At 46.2% G+C, this 19,606-nt stretch overlaps 1 protein-coding gene across 2 annotated transcripts in view; it reads right to left on the reverse strand.

Moving 5' to 3' along the window:
* Positions 1–19,606, reverse strand: part of LHX2 (LIM homeobox 2) — a 53,759-nt gene that overhangs the window by 11,829 nt on the left and 22,324 nt on the right. For both annotated transcript variants that reach the window (XM_053373729.1, XM_053373728.1), the window contains exon 4: positions 15,522–15,727. In XM_053373729.1, the coding sequence (XP_053229704.1) occupies positions 15,522–15,727 (206 nt within the window). The remainder of the gene's footprint in view (positions 1–15,521; positions 15,728–19,606) is intronic.

Consider the following 19,606-nt stretch of genomic DNA (forward strand, 5'->3'; position numbering starts at 1 on the left):
ATCTGGTGGGAGGGCGTTCCACAGGGCGGGTGCCACTACGGAGAAGGCCCTCTGCCTGGTTCCCTGTAACTTGGCTTCTCGCAGGGAGGGAACCGCCAGAAGGCCCTCGGCGCTGGACCTCAGTGTCTGGGCAGAACGATGGGTGTGGAGACGCTCCTTCAGGATTACTGGACTGAGGCCGTTTAGGGCATTAAAGGTCAGCACCAACTTTGAATTGTGCTCAGAAACGTAACACAAGCGTCCACACTGGCTGCCCAGTTAACTACTGAGCCAGGTCCAAAGTTCTTGTACTTATTCACAAAGCCCTATGCAGTTGAGGTCCAGCTGGGACTGGGCTGCCCAAACTCTTGTATTCCAGCTCCACCACTGAGATCATCTGCAGGAGTGTCACTGTCTGCTCCTCGAGTTGGTGAGGCTAATTTGATAACAAGAATAAACCAGCCTGTGGTGTCATTGGGCTAGTCCTGTGGAACACTCTGCCACTAGAGAGTCAGCCTTCTGTATCAATGCCAGCTGGGGAAAAAATCCACCAAGCTTATGCAGGCAATTATAAACACATCCTTCCGCAACATCATTCCAGGCTCTCGGCGCTGGACATCAGTGTCTGGGCTGAACGATGGGGGTGGAGACGCTCCTTCAGGTATACTGGACCGAGGCCATTTAGGGCTTTCAAGGTCAGCACCAACACTTCGAATTGTGCTCAGAAATGTACTGGGAGCCAGTGTAGGTCTTCCAAGACCGGTGTTATGTGGTCTCGGCGGCCGCTCCCAGTCCCCAGTCTAGCTGCCGCATTCTGGATTAGTTGTTGGCTTACATCTCCATGGAAGACAAGGTTCACGAACATCTGGAGGGCTACAAGTTAGCTACCCCTATTCATCCTCATTTGCAATATTCCCAGTATGGAGACATCCATTTGGAGAGCCTCACCATCCAGTAATGGATTTTGCAATCCTAAATACTTTTTGAGTCATCTACAGACTTGGCAACCCCTGACACCAGATTGATTGGTTGGTTATTTAATTGTTTGTTTGTTTGTTTGTTTGTTAAGCATACCACCCTTCATCCATATATCTCAGGGTAGATTTCACAACATAAAAATGCAAGATTTAAATACAATATTTAAAAAAAAATCAAGAAAAAAACAAAACAGTACCCCCACACATACCTCTTTCCACAAACCCATTTAAAAGTAGGATATTAATCAGCCAAAGACCTGGTTGAAGAGGAATGTTTTTGCCTGACACCTAAAGGTGTGTAATAAAGGCAGCAGCCAAATGGCCCTGGGCATAGCATTTACGAATAAGTTATATAGCCTCAGTTTCTGATCCTCATATCTCATGACTGCTAGGTTTACTTATTGTGAAGGACTTTATCAAAAGTTTTTCTGAGGACTCACTCGCTGCCTGGGTAGAAGTAGACCAGAAATACTGTATTGTTGGTGAACAGGCCAAGATTTGTCACATTTTATAACCATAGTGCTCTGGTTTATTTTGTAATCTCTCTTGACCTTTTGCCTCTTTCTCCTGCTTCCTTTTGTCCTTAATAAAATTCACAGTTAGACTAGCAAAGTCTGTGTAAGATGCCAGCTCCAGGAATACGGAAATCCACACGTTCAGTGTTCTAAGATCAGAGTGCATAAAGCCAGGTTGTTGTTTTTTCTATTCTCATGGAGAAGCAGAGATGGAGCGCTGGCCTTGCGCTCAGAGTAAATTGCAAGACATTGGATGGAGAGGCAAGGCTCACAGATCCAGAATCCCTACATCTAATTTTTAATTGGACATCCCTAGATGTCCCCCATTTTCTAGGACTGCAGGTGACCTAAAGAGGGAGGTGGTGACAGGAATGCGTTGCAGAGCTGTTATGCAGCAGTGAGACCAGAAAGAGAGCTGGAGAGGCTCTCTTGAGCACCCCCCCTTTTCTACACTACGGATGCCCGAATATTTGTGAGAATCCTGCTGCAGAAAAGGAGTGCAGTAGAAGAGACAACAGTTGCAACTCTCCCTTAGAAATCTTGAACATTTAACAGAGACGGACATCACCTCTGGTAAGGAGCAGCAATACAGAATGGGCAGGACAGTGTGGGCGTCTGGAGACAGTTGCACACAGCAGTTCATGGCAGACTCAGGACCACTCACACATTAAAGCTTTATGCAGTGTCAAAGTGCCGTCTCATATCCCAATTCCTGACAAATATTAATCTGGGCTACTGGTTCCACAGCTTTTTGATTTATGGGGTTTTCTGCAGAAACAGGGCTCCTCCAGGCTTTTGCTTGCACAAAGTTCACATGGTGGTTAGATGGGGGGGGGGTCCAGGCTCTACTGAGTGCTCATTCTGTTTTGTTTATGAGGCAGTTATAGGACAATGAGCTTCTGCCTGATTTGCTGGCAGGATTTTTTAACATGCTTTATCTTTAGTCATTCTTTCATTCCACTTTTTTCAATGCACTCCCCCATCAAAAAGTCCATGAATTATTATTATTTTGTTAGCGGTGAGTTTGCTTCACTGGGATAAACACTTAAAATCCACAAACCAATTTCCAGTTTGCATTTGAAACTCTCCTTCAAATACTGAAAGCCTGAAGGCCCCCTGGGTAGGTCCAGAATGAATGGGGGAAATGATACACGACAGCATTATGAGGAGGGTGTCATTGTTCACATGATGTGCAAACATGAAGCTGCTCCTCATCCACCGCGCACTGATGAGCAGAAGCACCCTAACTCCCAAAGGGGCATTGGCTTGCATTTTTAAAAAAGCAACAACGAAAAGCAACATTTATTTACATATCTATGAAATATATAGTGCTATTCATAAAACATATCAGAACAGATTACAACATTTATATGTAAAACAATGCAATAAAAACCTAATAGCGTTTTTAAAATCCAAAATCAGCTAACTATTATGCAAATATATATTCTTCATTACGTGCATAAGCCTAACAGAATGTTAAAGTTTTCTGCAGGCATTTAAAAGGTTGGCGCAGAAGACGCCTGCCAAATCTCTGTCGGCAGAGCAATTCCACAGGACTAGGCCAAGGTTTCTAATGGCTCGGTTTCTTGTTGTCAAAGGAGCCTCACCAACTCATGGGATTATGAACAGAGACCAACATATTATTATTTCAGAAAAACTCCCCATACAATTCTGGAGTCACAAACTATCAGAGGCTTAAATCCTTAAGTTAATACTGTCCGGGGGGGGGGGGGGAGATACAGAACAACTTTTGGCCCCCTGAAATCTCCTTTCCGTTCACAAAGAAATATGCATCTTCATTGGGAAATATATGAAAGAAAAGAGGACACCATAGAATTGTACGAAACAGAAATCCTTGAAGAGAAAATAATTGCCTTGGTGGTGTAATTGGTTTATTAGTTCATATGTGTACCCTGTCTTTCTTTCTAGACAAGAAACAAGGAAGCAAAACAGGAGAGAATGAAGGAATAAGTCACAGCATCCACTATCCTGAAATTGTAAACACATTCTGCCCCATCTGACTACACATTTTGCCATGCACCCCTTGCAAACTCTGGCCGGTGTCCAAATAATATAAAATTCAGCATCCAAAGAATATCCACTGAGAAGGCCTCTCTGCTCTGCTTAGGAACACCCCAGAGTAGCTACCTAAAACCACCACCTTGCTAAAGCCGAGAAGGTTCGGGAGTGGTCAGTGCCTGGGTTGGATGGTCACCTGGGAGCCACACCTGTACACTGCCTTGGGTTCCATGATGGAATAAAGTAGGATAGAGAAGAAGCTAATAAGAAAGTGAATAAATAACATCTTGAAGTAAACTGGGTTTTTGGGGAGATTTAGTATATTTTGTTTTGCATTATGATTTGCATTTAAATTCTTATTTCCTTGCTGCACTTATCTGCTGATAAGGACATCCTTATGACGCTTGGAATCAAAGGATCTGTTGTTTGCAGGGACAATTTGTTTATTTACATTAATTTTCTCAATGAACTACATAAAGACATTTTGTGAAATGTTTGCCCCAAATCTTGTAATTTTTAGGCTTAACGTTGTTGCCTGGTGCTGCTCCTGGCCTTAACAGCAGCATGACACACAAGGATGTCTCCCTTAGAGCAGGGATGTCCAACCAGTAGATCGCAATCTACCAGTAGATCCCCAGCTGATCCAGGTAGATCCTTATCCTGTAGAAAAAGTTATGGGGGGAAAGCTCAACAACTCTGGGCAATCCACCCACCCCACGCAAACTCCTCCTTCCTCCAATGCCAATGGGTAGATCACTGCCAGTTTTTTAATACTGGGAGTAGATCCCAGTCTCTTGGGAGCTGGACGTGCCTGCCTTGGAAGACAGTTCTGCTGCCCCTGTGGACCATGCTTCATGGGTGGGGTGGGCCGGCCCTGTCTGGTGGGCCAGTGAGTGAACAGGATGCTGGACTAGACAGATCTCCTGTTGACCCAGCAGGAGTTCTTCTTATGTTCCTTTGAGAGAGGAAGCGAAGCATAACCTTACAGTTCAAATATGCTTCCCCTTTAATTGCCTCCCCCCTCTAAACTAAACAGTTTCCCAAAGGTGGAGGACTCTCTTTCACTGGAGATTTTAAAGCAGAGATTGGATGGCTACCCTGTGAAGGATTATTTATCTGTGATTCCTGCATGTTGGGGTTAAATGTCCCTTGGGGATTCCTTCCCACTTGACAATTCTGTGATTCGGTGCTGAGCCTCTCCAAGCAAGGAAGGTGTTCCAATTGCTAATCCTTCCGGTTATCTTTTCATCTTTCATTTCCAGCTCTATACAGTGGTACCTCAGGATGCGAACGGGATCTGTTCTGGAGCCCCATTTGCATCCTGAAGTGAACGCAACCCACGACTGTGCGTCTGCACATGCGTGGGTTGCGTTTCGCCGCTTCCATGCATGTGCGTGATGTGATTTTGACAGTCTGCGCATGTGTGAAACCTGGTGAAACCTGGAAGTAATGTGCTCTGTTACTTCTGGGTTGCCGCAGCGTGCAACCCGAAAGCTCTCAACCTGAAGCTACTTCAGCCCGAGGGATGACTGTGCTGCCATGTCCTTTTTGACTAAAGGTGACCATAAGTGCACAATGGACTTGCTATCAAGGGCTTTTGGCCATGGTGGCTCTGCTCTGCCTCCGCAGCTGGAAGCAGCCGTGCTTCTGAATACCAGCTGCTGGAAACTGGCACAGGAGAGGGAGAGTGACCTTGCTCTCAGGTCCTCCTTTCGGTTTCCCAGAGGCGCCTCTTTGGTCACTGTGAGAACACGATGTGGGACTAGATAGGGCACTCCCCAGATGCAGCCGGCTCTGCTTAAGATATTGCAAGGACATCTGATGACTGGCGGCTTTATTGCCTTGTTTGTCAGGGAGAGCCGCATGCCTCCAACTGTTTGGACTAGGCTTCTTAAGCCTGCTCCAAACTGAACCAATCAGAGCCCAGCCCCCCTTAAGGGCCAAAGCAGCCCCGGAGCCTCCAGCTCCCGAAACGTTCCCAGGCTTTCCTGCTGAAAAATCCCAAAACAATTACATCCTGCCTCTGATAGCCATTGTCATTATCAACGTGCTCCAAGACCCAACTGATTCCAAGCAAAAAGCACAAAGCAAACTCGTAATCATTTGCAAACCTGCCAGATGTGAATATTTTCAAAGATTTGCACGTTTTTATTTAAAATAACCACAGAGCCCTTTCACCTCAAGGCTAGCTGCTGTATTACCTGGGTTTCCCTCATAGTCAGGAAAGGCTGAAGGCTGCCAGTCTCCCCACAGAAGACTCTCTCAACCCTGATCAACCTTGTAGCCCTGAGCTGCTGCCTTGAACACAGGAGGCCGCAGGTTAGATCCCTGTCATCTGCAGGCAGGGCTGGGCAAATACCCTTTGGTTTGCTGGCCAGCATGGACGGGGGGTGGGGGGCACATCCTAGGCTATCAATGAGAGGTTTGCACCATCAAGACCCAATACTTGTTGCCTCCCAGTATTACCCTTCAGTAACAACCCCTGCCTCCATTAAGTAAACAAAGAATTCCATGCCTAGTGTTAGATACTTCACTGTTGCCACTTTTCTTGAGAGCCAGTGGTTATAGTGCTGGACTAGAACCTAGGAGGGACGCGGGTGGTGCTGTGGGTTAAACCACAGAGCCTAGGACTTGCCGATCAGAAGGTCAGCGGTTCGAATCCCCGCGACGGGGTGAGCTCCCGTTGCTCTGTTCCAGCTCCTGCCAACCTAGCAGATCGAAAGCACGGCAAAGTGCAAGTAGATAAATAGGTACCACTCCGGCGGGAAGGTAAACGGTGTTTCCGTGCGCTGCTCTGGTTCGCCAGAAGCGGCTTAGTCATGCTGGCCACATGACCCGGAAGCTGTACGCTGGCTCCCTCAGCCAATAAAGTGAGATGAGCGCCACAACCCGAGTCGGCCATGACTGGACCTAATGGTCAGGGATCCCTTCACCTTTACCTAGGACCTGAGAGCTCAGGGTTCAAATCTGCCCCAACTCAGCCATGAAGCTCACTTTGGGTGACCTTGGGCCAGTTACTGTCCCTAACCTGCCTCACAAGGTTGTTTTGGTGATTACATGATAAGGGGAGGGGAGGAGAACCATGTAAGACAATGTGAGCTTTGGGGGGGGGAGGTGGGATGAAAATGCAATTTAAAAATAAAATAAAGCTTGGGTCCTTCACATGTTTTGCGGTTTCTCGGGGAACTGCTTGTTGCCTTTTAGTTAATTGTTTCATCATGGTCTGACTGTCGTTAGGCTCCAGTGTGCCAGTCCCCTTGAGCACTTCTGCAGGAAGTGGAAAGGCAGTGGAGCAACCGCTTTAATGCAATCATTAGATGCTTATTGCTGGAATGGGGTCTTCACAGGGGCCATGGCTCAGCAGCAGAGGATCTGCTTTGCGTTCAGAAGGCGCCAGGTTGATTCCCTGGTACCTCCAAACAGAAAGCATCTAAGCAGCAGGAGGTATGGTGGAGGCAGCTGCTGCCAGTCAGAGCCAAGATGAACAAGGGGTCTCAATCAGTCTAAGTCAGTTTCATGTCTCCCACGCAGCTTAGAAGTGGCAATTGTTGTTTATTTTAATGCTAAGATTTGTAGAACGAATTTCAGAACACTTTGATCTATTTGTCTGGTTCATCCAGGTGACCTGTTTATTGAGCTTTCATCCTGGTTGGCTTGCACAAAAATTCTGTGGAAGTCAGACTATGCCTGGTCTTTGTTGAGCATCTTTTCCATTTTTTAGTGAAACAATGCATATTCACCCTGACAAGGGTTTATGAGTCTTCCCATTAAACCACTGCCCTAAACCATGACTGAGTTTCCTTTACGTACAAAACAAAACATAATTCTATGCCAAGGCAATTCAAGTTCTGAATACTGTGCAGTGTATACATTAATAGGCAACCGTAAATATACTTTCTCCAGGTTTGTATAATTATGCAGCTGTTAATACTACACATTATTACACAGGAATATTCTGGATTTGTTAACTGCCTTCTGTACCCAGTGCTACTGAATCGATTGCAACGCACACACCCCTGATCCCCTAAAATGTCAGTGTAAATGAATCCAAGTGTATGGATTTGTTATGTTTGCATCTTGCTTTTTCTCTATGTATCAGGATTTTCCAGGCACTGTGCACCACCATCTGCCAGAAGTTCCCTTCCAAATTCCACACAGGACAATCTGGCCACACTCTCCACACCAAAGAATAAATAGACGCACATTTGATACCAGAGAGGGTGATACCCAGAAACCAGCAGAACATGACAACCACACAGGATCTTTATGAAGTCATTTCTGAGCAAAGGAACTTCCATCAGAAACTCCCAGTGGAAAACTCATCAGAAAATACAGGATTTAATCCTACTACAGGAGGGGAGTCAATCGACCAATGCCAAGATATTTGCGTTATCATCAGTGCCACTTCATGAATGGCCACAGTAACTATTTTACATATGTTTTCAGTTTAACCCAGTTATCGGCGTTTGCATTTCATTTTCCCCTCACCTCACAGCTAATGTTTTCTCTTTCTAACATCCCTATGAGTATATGCCTCTAACAAGTGAAAATGGCACTGCATGCGTCTGAGGAGGAGGCCAGTAGCCCATGAAAGCTTATGCCGTAATAATATTGCCCTTCTAAGTGCAGAAGTTATTCAATCTATCTCTCTCTCGCACACACACACAGCACTTTGCTTAGCATCTAACCTGATGAAGAATTTTGTTGGACTCAGAACCTTGCTCGCCATATTGTGGACATTCCAGTTTGTCCCTGTTGAAAGGACTTCACCACTTTTATTTGCTTGCTTTAACCCTTGCTAATATATGCAAGCCACCTCTCTTTCCACACAGTTAGTTGGGGGGCTTTCTCTCTCTCTCTTACTGGGCATGCAAGCATTGGTAAATGCACACTCCTGCTGTGGAATAAATAATGGTGCTCTGTCATGTCCCTGCTCCACTACTGGCCTGGCCTGGCTAAAGGCACTGTCCTGACCAACTCAGTTTTTATCCCACTGGGCAAAATGCTGCCCTTTCCTGTCTTTCTTTCTTTCTTTCTTTCTTTCTTTTAATTTAATTTTTTATTAATAATGCACACACAACATTACAAATACAACCATTCAAATACCGACAATACAAATCCACTACACAAATACAAACATAAATATTACACCTACGTGACTTCCCTCCACCCGCGTTCGTCATTTCTTATATCCTTATTTATATTGCAATTTGTAACTCTCATCTTTATTATTGTTATTTAACTATTAATTTGTTATCCATGTCAACTTTACAAACTTAATCTAAACATATCAGCATGTTATCTGAATCCTGCCTTTCTGTCTTCCGCGGTCGCACCCTCAGGAGAGAGAATTCAGCAGCTGCTTCTAAAAACACAGAAGTCTGTGGATCAGGAGGTCCCTAACCTCCTTCAGTGGGTCTACTGGGCTCACTCATGAAACAAAGGCACTCTGCATGTGTTCAGAAACCTGGCTGCCTCTACTTCTTTACACACCCCCAGGCTGGTGCAGAAAACTGGCTGGGGGGCAGAGAAATACTGGAGTCCAAAACACTGATATACCAGTATTCCCAACACTGACTGGCACCAACAGCTCTCCAGGAATACAGGAAGGATTACAGGAAGCAGTAAATCATCAGAAGCAGGAATTCCTTTTTAAGTTGCACACCTCAAATTCTAGAAAACAAATAAAACATATCACCCCCCCCAAAAAAAACCCTCTACGTAAGTGATATCAACCATAAGCAAGTGAGGTGCTCATATATTTTTGCACATCAGCCCGACCCCTGCCAAAAGGAAACTTCTAGCAGGGCTTAATTCTTTTGTGGTGATGGGTCACTTGAACTCAACACCCCAGAATCTGCTTCCCATACCTGGCAACGTCAACACTATGGAAGACAGGGAGGCAATATAGATGTCAGAGTCCCCAGTGCAGGCTGTGTATACAACTGGGCTTGAACACTGCTTGGAGATTTACTTATTTATTTTTGAGCATGCAGTTTTATAAATTTTCTAAATGAATAAATAAAACTAAAATGATGCAACCTAGACCACCATGTCCCTTGGAAAAGGCTTGCAGACTGAACTGATTCCAGCACACCCAGCAGAGCTTTCCAGCACACAATGACAGCCATCATCACAGATGGTAGAGGAAAGGAGAGGGAGAATTCTGGAGGGCAAAGGTTGAGACCAGCCTCTCTGGCAGGTGCACGTCAAGGTGGTGTCAAAAGTCAGGACATAGCTAATGTTTGCTTTATTGATTTTACCTTTATTTTTAATGATACTTTATGTATATTCGTTTTTAATTGGTTCGTGGGGAGTCAGTCACATATTATATACATTTGGACTTGTACACTGCTTGGAGATGTTTAGGGTTTTTCCAGTTTATAATTTTTCTAAATATAATGCACCCTAAGCACCACACCCCTTTGCAAAAGGGCCTCATGTGATGGCGAATTAGGCCTAGGGGGCAGGAGGCAGTTGGGGAGCCCCAACGCCAGAGCTGGCTTCAGTGCAGAGATGGGATCATCCAGGAGGCAAACTGGTGGGAATAGGGCAGAAGGAGTCTCCAAATCCAAGAGACAGAATTTCTTGTTCCACACAGGTGACTTTCCTTGCTCTTGCCCACCCCTCACCAAAGCCAGATGCACACATACAAGTTGGGTCCAAATCTGCTCCTCACATCTCATACAAAACTGACTTGTGGAACTCATCGCCACAGGATAACCACTAACATGAATGGCTTTTTAAATGGTTACCTAAATTCCTGGAGGCTGAGCCTCTGAATAGCTAGTTGGTAGAAGATTAGAACAGTCCCATAGGCAAAGTATCCATAATTTTCAGATGCACGCTTGCCTTTCTTTGTACCATCCCTGTTTGACAACTTGGGGAGGGTTTGGTAAATGATGGAAACTGAATTCTGCCCATTATAGAGCTGTATATGGTATTGCAATGCTCTTACATTTTTTCAGCTCAACCTCCCTGCAAGCCGTGCCTTTCCATGTCTAAATTCCTCTTACTTATTAACTGATCTCCTTAGCACAAGATTCCTAAATTCATCTACTCTTGTGGATGGTTGCCATTAAAACATAGCCTGCACATCTGCCGCAGTGAATTCTCTTCACTTTTCTGCCTGCAGAGGGGATGCAGCTCAGCGGCAGAAGAGCTCAGCTGTGCCCGCAGAAGCTCCCAGGTTCATCGCCTGGCAAGGAGAGACTGTGTGGTACCCTCAGCTCATTAGATCAGCAGGCCTCACTTGGCGCAAGGCACCTTCCGGGGTGCCAACCTGAATAAAATATTGGGGAGGCAGGTAAGCCCTGCCCCACACAATCAATCACACGACACAACACACACACACCATTTGAATGGCAATGCCCATCAACTGTGTCGGGGGCCTCAAGTATTTTATGGGGGGCAGGGGGGCAAAGGGATCTCCAGCCGAGAGGTTGGGTCCTATGGCAGTTTCCTGTGCTCCTCCAGGCATCCTGTGCTTGCTCAGGACGACAAGCCAGTTAATTAATTTTAGACTTCGGAATTAGTGGTCTTACTAGTCCTCCTTTTCCGATGCATACGACTTCACTTACTTCGAAATGCAGTGAGCCAGCCTTGCTGCATTTACACCCCCTGCTCATTCCTGCAAGAGTGGGGTGCCCTGGACATCCACCCAGGCAGCAAATTCAGACTTTGGACTCAAGGAAAAGGCAGTCGCAATTCATCTGGAAAACTGATGCACCAAAGCAGGTTGTCTAAGCAGGATCTGTTTCTGGAAACGTGATATTTTATTTCATAAATCAGCAGGGTCCCATCCTCTATTACTGCACTATCCCTTTTGAGTGCTTCCATGCAGGTGTTTGCTGTGAAATTGGTGCAGCTAACGCCTGCAAGGCTTTTGCAGTGTCCAGAAACATGCAAACATCCTGCATTTCTACCCGATTTAATTCAGATTTGCCCTTTTCAGAGGAAATCTAATAAAATTTACATATTGCTTTTGTGTGTGTGTGTGTGTGTGTGTGTGTGTGTGTGGAGAGAGGTAAAGGTTAATTCCAGTCTATGGGGTTGCAGTGCTCATCTCGCTTTCAGGCCAAGGGAGCTGGCGTTTGTCCTCGGACAGCTTTCCGGGTCATGTGGCCAGCAGGACTAAACTGCTTCTGGCACAACAGGACACTGTAACAAGTACCAGAGCACATGGAAACACTGTTTACCTTCCCGCCGGAGTGGTACCTATTTATCTACTTGCACTGGTGTGTTTTCGAACTGCTAGTTTGGCAGGAGCTGGGGCAGAGCAACAGGAGCTCACCCCGTCGCGGGGATTCGAACTGCCGACCTGCTCAAGAGGCTCAGTGGTTTAGATCACAGCGTCAGGTGATGGTGTTGGGGAAGGGATTGTAGGGTTAGAAAGGACCCTGGGGGTCATCTGGTCCAACCCCTGCAATGCAGGCATCTCAGCTAAAGCATCCATGACAGATGGCCACCCAACTTCTACTTAAAAATCTTCAAAATTCCACCTCCCCAGGAAGTCTTGAAACGTTAACCTTCTGTTGAGTAAAATAGCACCACTGGTTGACTCTGAAAACAGAGAGCTAGATTAGCAGTAAATCAGCACCCAGTACAACAGAGGTGAGAGGGCTTCAGGCTTGTTCAATCTTGTTTTGTTTGTTTTGTTTTACACTGAAACTCTGCTACTGCCCACCAACTGCAGCCAGAGGAATAAGAGTTATTCAGCTGGGTGGACCTACGCAAGGAATTGAGGAGCAGGTTGTCTCTGTGCATTCACGTGGTCAGCCCAGGAATTTGCAATCAGTACCAAAACCAATTCCACGGGTCCTTTCACACAACAATCCACTCCCAGTTTTCAACCCAGCAGTCTAATTTACAGAGAAGGTAAGTTTATTGGTTGTTACTATACAGGCCTAAGACATTTCGGTGCCTGAGGCAAACCACAAAATGCCCCCTCTCATTCAGAAAGGAGTGAGTGAAGATCTGTGTCGGGAACAGGGCAGCGAGGATCAAGTCAGCCTTACCCGGCAGTCTGAACTGGGAGTCAAGGGCCGTCACAATGGGAAAGGGGCCTTCTCTGAATCACACCAGGTGGGCAAAGACCCCAGGAGACCCCAGAGGGCAGCCCTTGCCATTTCCTCTCTAGGGGTGGGAAAAGACAGCAGCAGTGGAGGGGGCAGATTTGGCATATGTTGTTGCTGCAACCATGGCAGCAACAGTGGGCATTGTGATCCTCGGAGGTTGGATCTGGCTGTCCAGGGCGGTTGCCTCACTTTGCCTCGTGGGCAGGCAGTCTCTATTGCCATAGTTAGACCATTGGGAACTGAAAACCCCTTGCTGATCCACAGCAAACCACCCAGAGAGAGACAGGAAAGGATCCTGATCAACTTTGAGCCTAACAGCAAGCTGGTAAACAAAATATTAGACATAAACACAAAGTTCCCCACTCATGTTCGGCAGAAGCAACACGCAAGAAGGCCAAATGAGTTTGTGCTTTTTCTGTATGAGAGCCGGGAGTAATTCAACTCATGCAGTGAGTTAGTGGTTATTTTTTGAGGTGCAAGAGTGATCATGACAGTCCTCACAGCCACACCTCCAAGCAGGGTTACTGGTCACCAAGCAACAGTAGCACAATACATAAGGCTCCATTTATTGAGATTGGATGAGCATCATATAATACTAAGCTGGTTTTATCATGACTTCCTCTACGCTAATATATCACAAGCAATAGCAAAACTCGAAAGCCTCATTATCACTTCACCTACTTGCCTGTTCAAGGAGGATGTAATCTATCAGCTGCTTTGGCAAATGTCATCATTCCTGCCCCCATAGCTGGATCCGATGTGCTCACCCTCCTGAACATCACTGAGTCTAGGCCAGCTTCTGCCATCCTGGTGCCCTCTACCCATTTGTAGACTACAGCTCCCATGACTCCTGTCCATTGGCCGTGATGGCTGATGTGAAGGACCGTGGCTCCCTGGGTAGGCCATCCCAAGTTAAATTCCTAGCATCTCAAGGGAAAAGTGGGGAAAGGATTCTGCCTGAAGCCCTGGTAGAGCTGCTACCAGTCAGTGTAGTTATCTCAATACGGAGATAGATGGACCAGTGACTTAACTCAGGATAAAGCAGCTGCCTCTGTTGCTTTGATGGCAGCTGTCACCCGAAACCTCGGCAGGGCACCAGATTACATGCACTGATGCCAACAATATGGAACGTCCTGCCTTTCCAAATCTTGCGTGTAAGTGCACCAAACATGCAGCACACATTTCTGCTGATGCATCAGGGAAGACTCTACAAATCTCCAGCCCAGCTGACCACATGCAGACAAGCTCCAAGTCCCACCACAGTGGGCTGACCCACAGGTTCTCCTCCTAGATGGTTGCCACCTCCTGACCACAAAATCATTGAACTCAGAACTAGCCCTGGGTGGGGGACACTCCCTCCCCCAGGTGGCATGATCTGCATCCTGATCGACTTGAAACATCAGCAATCGCCCAGCCCAAAAGTCACCTCTCCTCATCTAGAATCCCCTTAAACACAGGAGCTGTTGGTGACAAAACAGCATTTTCAAACTTTTTTGGTTCATGTTTGTGGATGAACTGCAGGTCACAAACTGATATTGGTGCTGTGCTGCGCATGGTTTGGGGCAGGTAGCAGCTATGCTCAGCATTAGGCAATCCAGAAGAAGGGTGAGGCCTGGCATGTGCAGCTACAGCGATGTAGCTGAGAGCCCAGCGCTGGGTTTCTCGGGCAGCACCTGGCTCTGTGGGGCAGCACAGGCGAACACCAGCAGCTGTGACACACTCCGCTCCTGCAGCAGAGGCACCACTGTCGGCATGGCAAGTGACAGCAGGAGAGGCCTAACTGCATCACTACCAGCACAGATCCTTGCTGCTGCGCTATTTCTAACAGAAATGCAAAGTGGCAGCCATAAGGGTGTTGTTAGCAGCCCCAGTGGCACTGGGCCCAAGATCTGCTGCCCAGTGGCAGAGCTTCATGCTGCTTTCAAAACTGCTCTGCTTTTTTATTTATTTCTAATTTCCAAGAATCTTCAGGTATGAGGCTGCTACTAAATCGTAAATTAGCATGAGAGAAAGAGAGAGCACGCACTGTTTAATATTGTGCTTTATTGCAGATACTTTTAACCTTGTGATAGCTTTTTAAAATTGTTGCCCGCTTTGCAAACCTTTCAGTGATGAAAGGCAAGCTATAAATTGAAATAACTAATCTGCAAATTTGCATCAAGGGTCTGACTCCCCAGTCAGCCTGCAATGCCCCCCCCCCAATGCTGCAAGTTCGCTAGAGATCATTGGGTGCAGGCGGTTGACAGCATTTTTGAAATGATGGGGTCAGCTGGCAAAAGCCAGAAGCTGCAGCCTCAAAGAGGCAGTGCCAAAGGATCCTGCAAACAAGCTGGCAGTGCCCTAACTAAATATCCATTCTCCTCTGAGCCATTGCTGTCGACTCCCCCCCCCCAAGTGCAAGACAGTGCAGGCACAACCCAGTTTGCCTTGGGAACGTTCTCCTGATGGTGCACCACAGATACGTTTTGGGAAAGCAAGCATCACAGTGGCAGTAGGCAGACAAGCATCAGCACAGAGCACACACAGGGGTTAGTATTGCCAGAACCTACAAGGTATTATTTCCACAGCTGTGGCTTCTACCTCTTGCAACACTCCAAAAGCACCGCAGTTCACGCATCAGGCAAACACAGGACACATCTTTAATCTCTCAGCTACAACAAAAGGTATTCACAAGGGCACAGAATTGTTGTGAGTCACAGGGGCTTCACTTTGGGAGCCCATATCCATGAACCCGTGAATGGGAGCTCACTCCCCATATATAGGAGTATATCAAAATGGCTTGATCAACCTGCCTGCGCTTAAGGAACGGATGATGCCAGGAATCTTGGCCGGACTGCACAATTTTTGCAAACCCTTCAGAGGTTTTGAAGAGAAGTTACCAAACTTGCACCATAGCAGATCCGAACCTCCTATGCACCTCCAGATGACACAGAAGACCCCACAACCTCTCTTACCTGGAGAACCCTCTTGGTCAAGCCTGTTTTCTGAGCAAGCTGTTTCAAGTCCTTGGCATCCGGATTGTGGTTAATAGCAAAATAAGACTTCATTGTCCGCAATTGGTGGTGTTTGAACGATGTCCTCATGCGCTTCGTTTTCTGGTTGCTGGGGTATTGCTGGTCTCGGTCCAGGTGGTCCCCGTCATTCTCATTGCAGCTCAAAGCTGGGAGGAAACAAGGACGGGGTAGGGGGGGGAGGAGAGCGAGTCATCATAGCTACTGAAGAAGCAAGGCCAGGGCAAGTATTATCAAGCCCTTTCAGTCCCTCCTCTCTTTCTTCTCCATACACTTATAGGGCTACAAGAACCCTCACCTGCACTTTTGCAGTGACAGGTGGCTCTCTCTTTTCTCATCTGCAAGAGCAGAAAAGGCATCTCTGTCCCCCCCCTTCCTCTCCGCATTTCCAGACAGCATGAGAACAACTTTGCAAAAAAATGTTTTAAAGCACTGTCACTCTGCATTGTGCAGCTGCAGACCCACAGCCCACCACGTCCACTTAACCTTCACGAGGGGGCGGAAAAAAAAACTCATTCAGGCACTCGGTATTCTTCCCACCAAACTCAGCTACGCAGAGCACAAAAGAGACCCTTAAATAAAACACCGTTTAAAGAGGGGAGGGTAGATGGAGAGAGGCTGTGTACACCTGACAGCAAATTCCAGGTATAATTTGACATAAAGTTGGGGGTGAGCGGGCAGGGAACAGTTCCAAGGAGGTTTGACTTATACCACAGACCAAACAGAAGCTGCAAGTAACTATCCACATTTGCACTCCATTAAAAAAAAAAAATCAAACTCCCTTGAAGGAATCTGTTCTTTCCTCCCCCCTCCCCCCTCCCCATGTGTTTACTAGAAACAATTTAGATCAAGACTCCCTCTTATGGCTACAAAAATTCACTAATGAAGCTTCCACAAAGAGGCAAAGGAACTTTACAATAATTAACAAATGGAGCTACAATTTGCACAGCAAGCATAATATGCATGCATATTAAAAGGGTTTTTGTTTTTTTACATAAAAAATGCATCTACACCTTCCAAGAACCAAGCACAAAAAGTTCCTATTTAAAAATAGCAAACACTCAGAGAAAATTTAGCAGTGCATCTGGTTGTTTGGATATTCTGTCATTAACATGTGTTATTGGTGCTTATCAATTTCCCATAAACTAGCTTTTTCAGGTATGTTGAAGTAAGAGGGATTCTCAGGAAGCTTCATTTTATGCTCTCCCTTGACAATTCTTTATCCACTCTATGAAATGACTAAGAAAAAAGGCGGGTGAATCAGATAAATATCTATCCTGAGAGCATTAGAATGTGAATTATTGATCCAGCTGTCGAAACACATCTGCTTTTGAAATTGTCCATCATCACAGATCCTGTGTACTTCCAACAAGGATCCAAACCAACACACAACCTTATATCAAATGCAAATTATTTATCCTGCTTAAAATCTACCGATGATACCAGGATTCCCAGAAAGTTAAACACTGCAACAGATCTGTAGTGATCTCAGTCATGCATGCTCTGCCTTAAGTGGCCTAATGCTCATTAGTGCTATGGAAATGCACTGGAATGCATGCAAAGCAGCTGGTTTGCAAGAAATGGCCAGTCTGGGGAGGTTTTCAGTGGTTGGTGTCTACTGCTCCAGGCAAAGGCCCAGTGCATAACTCCCCCCCCCCAAGAAAAAGAACACATCCTATCAGAAAATGAAGGGCAACTTTTCTGACGCTTGGCTTCCATTCCCCAAATATATTAAAGTAAAGGTACATGACTGGCAGCCGCCCTCTTCTCATGGACTCCTATGGAAAAACATCATTTGATAATGCAGTTATGAAGGACAAAAGAAGTAACAGATCATCATCATCAACAACAAAACAACAACAACAAATACTAAACTGATTACTTGTCCTTCACAAGCATGTCCCAAATTGGCTTAAAACAATTTAGAATTAAGAACAGTTTAAAAAGATCACAGTACCAGGTGCAGGGTGGATCCCAAACACGCGCACGTACCCCTCAGATGTCAAATGACAATGTGAAGAGATGAGGCTTCAACATTCCAGAAACAAAACAAGACTCTGTAGTGAATGTGCCAGACACCTTCTGTGGGGAGGGGATTCTGCAACTTAGGACCTGCCGCAGAGAAGACCCTCTCCTGGCCACCAGCCCCCTGGAGCTTCTGAGGAAAGTGGAACTGCCGGGAGGGCCCTCTCTGCGCATCTTAATTCCCAAGGGAATCTGTAGGAAAGGAGGTGGCCTCTCATATATTTGGAGAATAAGTCATTTGGGGATTTAAAGATTAGCGTAAACACCTATACACAACGCCAGATCAAACCAGAGTCTGCTGTCATGGCTCTTAGCCTCCAGATGTAACCCTCAGCTACCCCCTGGGAAAGCAAGATAGCCACCTCTCCCTATTTTGCCCACTGAAAAGGTACGCTCTCCCCAAACCTTGAGGTTCCATTCCCAGCTCTCAACCCCAAAAGGCACAGGAAGGCGTGTCCCCATACTGCTTGGCATATCTGGTCTCAGAAAAGAAATCGTACAAATGACGGGAGATGGCAGGAAATTTGGCTTTGCTAGCAAAGTTTAGAACCACACAGGATCCTTAGCCTGCTTGATCAATAACCCTGCATAGTTCAAAAGTCTGCAAAGTAAAACCTGGTTTTGTTTTGTTCCCCTCAATATACATAACAAGATCTGTATTGGCACATAAGTATTTTTGCGGGAGGCGATGAAATGAGGCAAACTTCAACGCAATGTCTGTGCAGTTATGAATTCTGTGCGATGTTCCTGAAGACAGTGCGAGGAAATGCTCTAAAAGCGGCACTCCAGAGTTCTCTCTTCAACACTGCAAGCAATATTGTGACCATGGAATGCAGCTGTTGGGGTGGGGGCCAGGGCATCTCCTTGAGCTGGCCCACCCCACCTAAACATACCTCAGCAAAATCCCAGCCTTGTCTGCCTGATGCAAAAGACTAGCAGCTACTTGCAAACATCTTGCATGTGGTGTATTGCATCCAGTACCCTGATGGACCTTTAAAAATGCTTAGGATTAGTCATAAGAGGGATTGCCTTGCTTATTCCACAGCAGACAAAAAGGAGGTGATTACATGAACAAAACAGAATTTGCTGACTTAGTCCACGGGGGGGGGGGGAGAAATAAAATGCATTTTAAACCTCTGCATAGAAGTACTGTATATTTAAGACTGAATTTTGGATTAAAACAAATAAAAAATAGGGGAGATGTGTGTTAGAATGAGCATATACTCCCCTGAGAACTAAGGATCTTCACCACAGCGAACTGAAATGGATTCCAAACGTATTTTCCTGAGGCTAGGAGCCTTTTCCACAAAAGAGGCTCCCCTCGGTGTCACATGGCTGATCATTAGTTCCCTGTAATAGAAAGCTTAATTTCCCTTTCACCTGACATTGCTCAAGCAAGCAGCCTGGGATGTGGGAAGCAAGAGGGACGCAGTTGAGCTTGCCTTCTGTCAAGGAAATGGGCAAGCAAGCAAGATGCTTATGAGTTCACAATAAGTATTGCAATTTCTGTCACCTAGAAAGGGAAACGTTCCTCCTTCCTTTGGGGCAGTATGGTTGTCCAGACAACAGTGGGGCTGGAGAACCACTTTGCTGAAGGGGAGAGGGCATATAAATGAGGAAGAACCTACAAAATCATTGTCACTGAGTTCTCCTTCACTGCCACCTCCAAAAGTCTCCTTACTAGGATGACAACCATGTTGTGCAGTGTGGGCAGCTGTATGAGTGTGGGGGAGGCAGCCTGGAACCACAGCTGAAGTCTGCATCCCAGTGTCTGCAATGGTTCTCCAGCCATCATGTTGAGTTTGTGGAGTGTCACACAATGGTCACCAACATTCCTAGGGGGTGGTACTGTCAGCCACACAGATGAGCAGCAAGCCCAGTGGTTCCCAAAGTGGGTGAAAGTACCCCCTAGGGGATAGTGGGATTACCTAGGGGGTGCTAATCTGCAAGGGGGTGGCAGGTGGGAGACACTGGATAACTACCAGACTTTGAGAAGTTGGTAT

This window comes from Podarcis raffonei, chromosome Z (genome assembly GCF_027172205.1).
Source record: "Podarcis raffonei isolate rPodRaf1 chromosome Z, rPodRaf1.pri, whole genome shotgun sequence".
Lineage (NCBI taxonomy): Eukaryota > Metazoa > Chordata > Lepidosauria > Squamata > Lacertidae > Podarcis > Podarcis raffonei.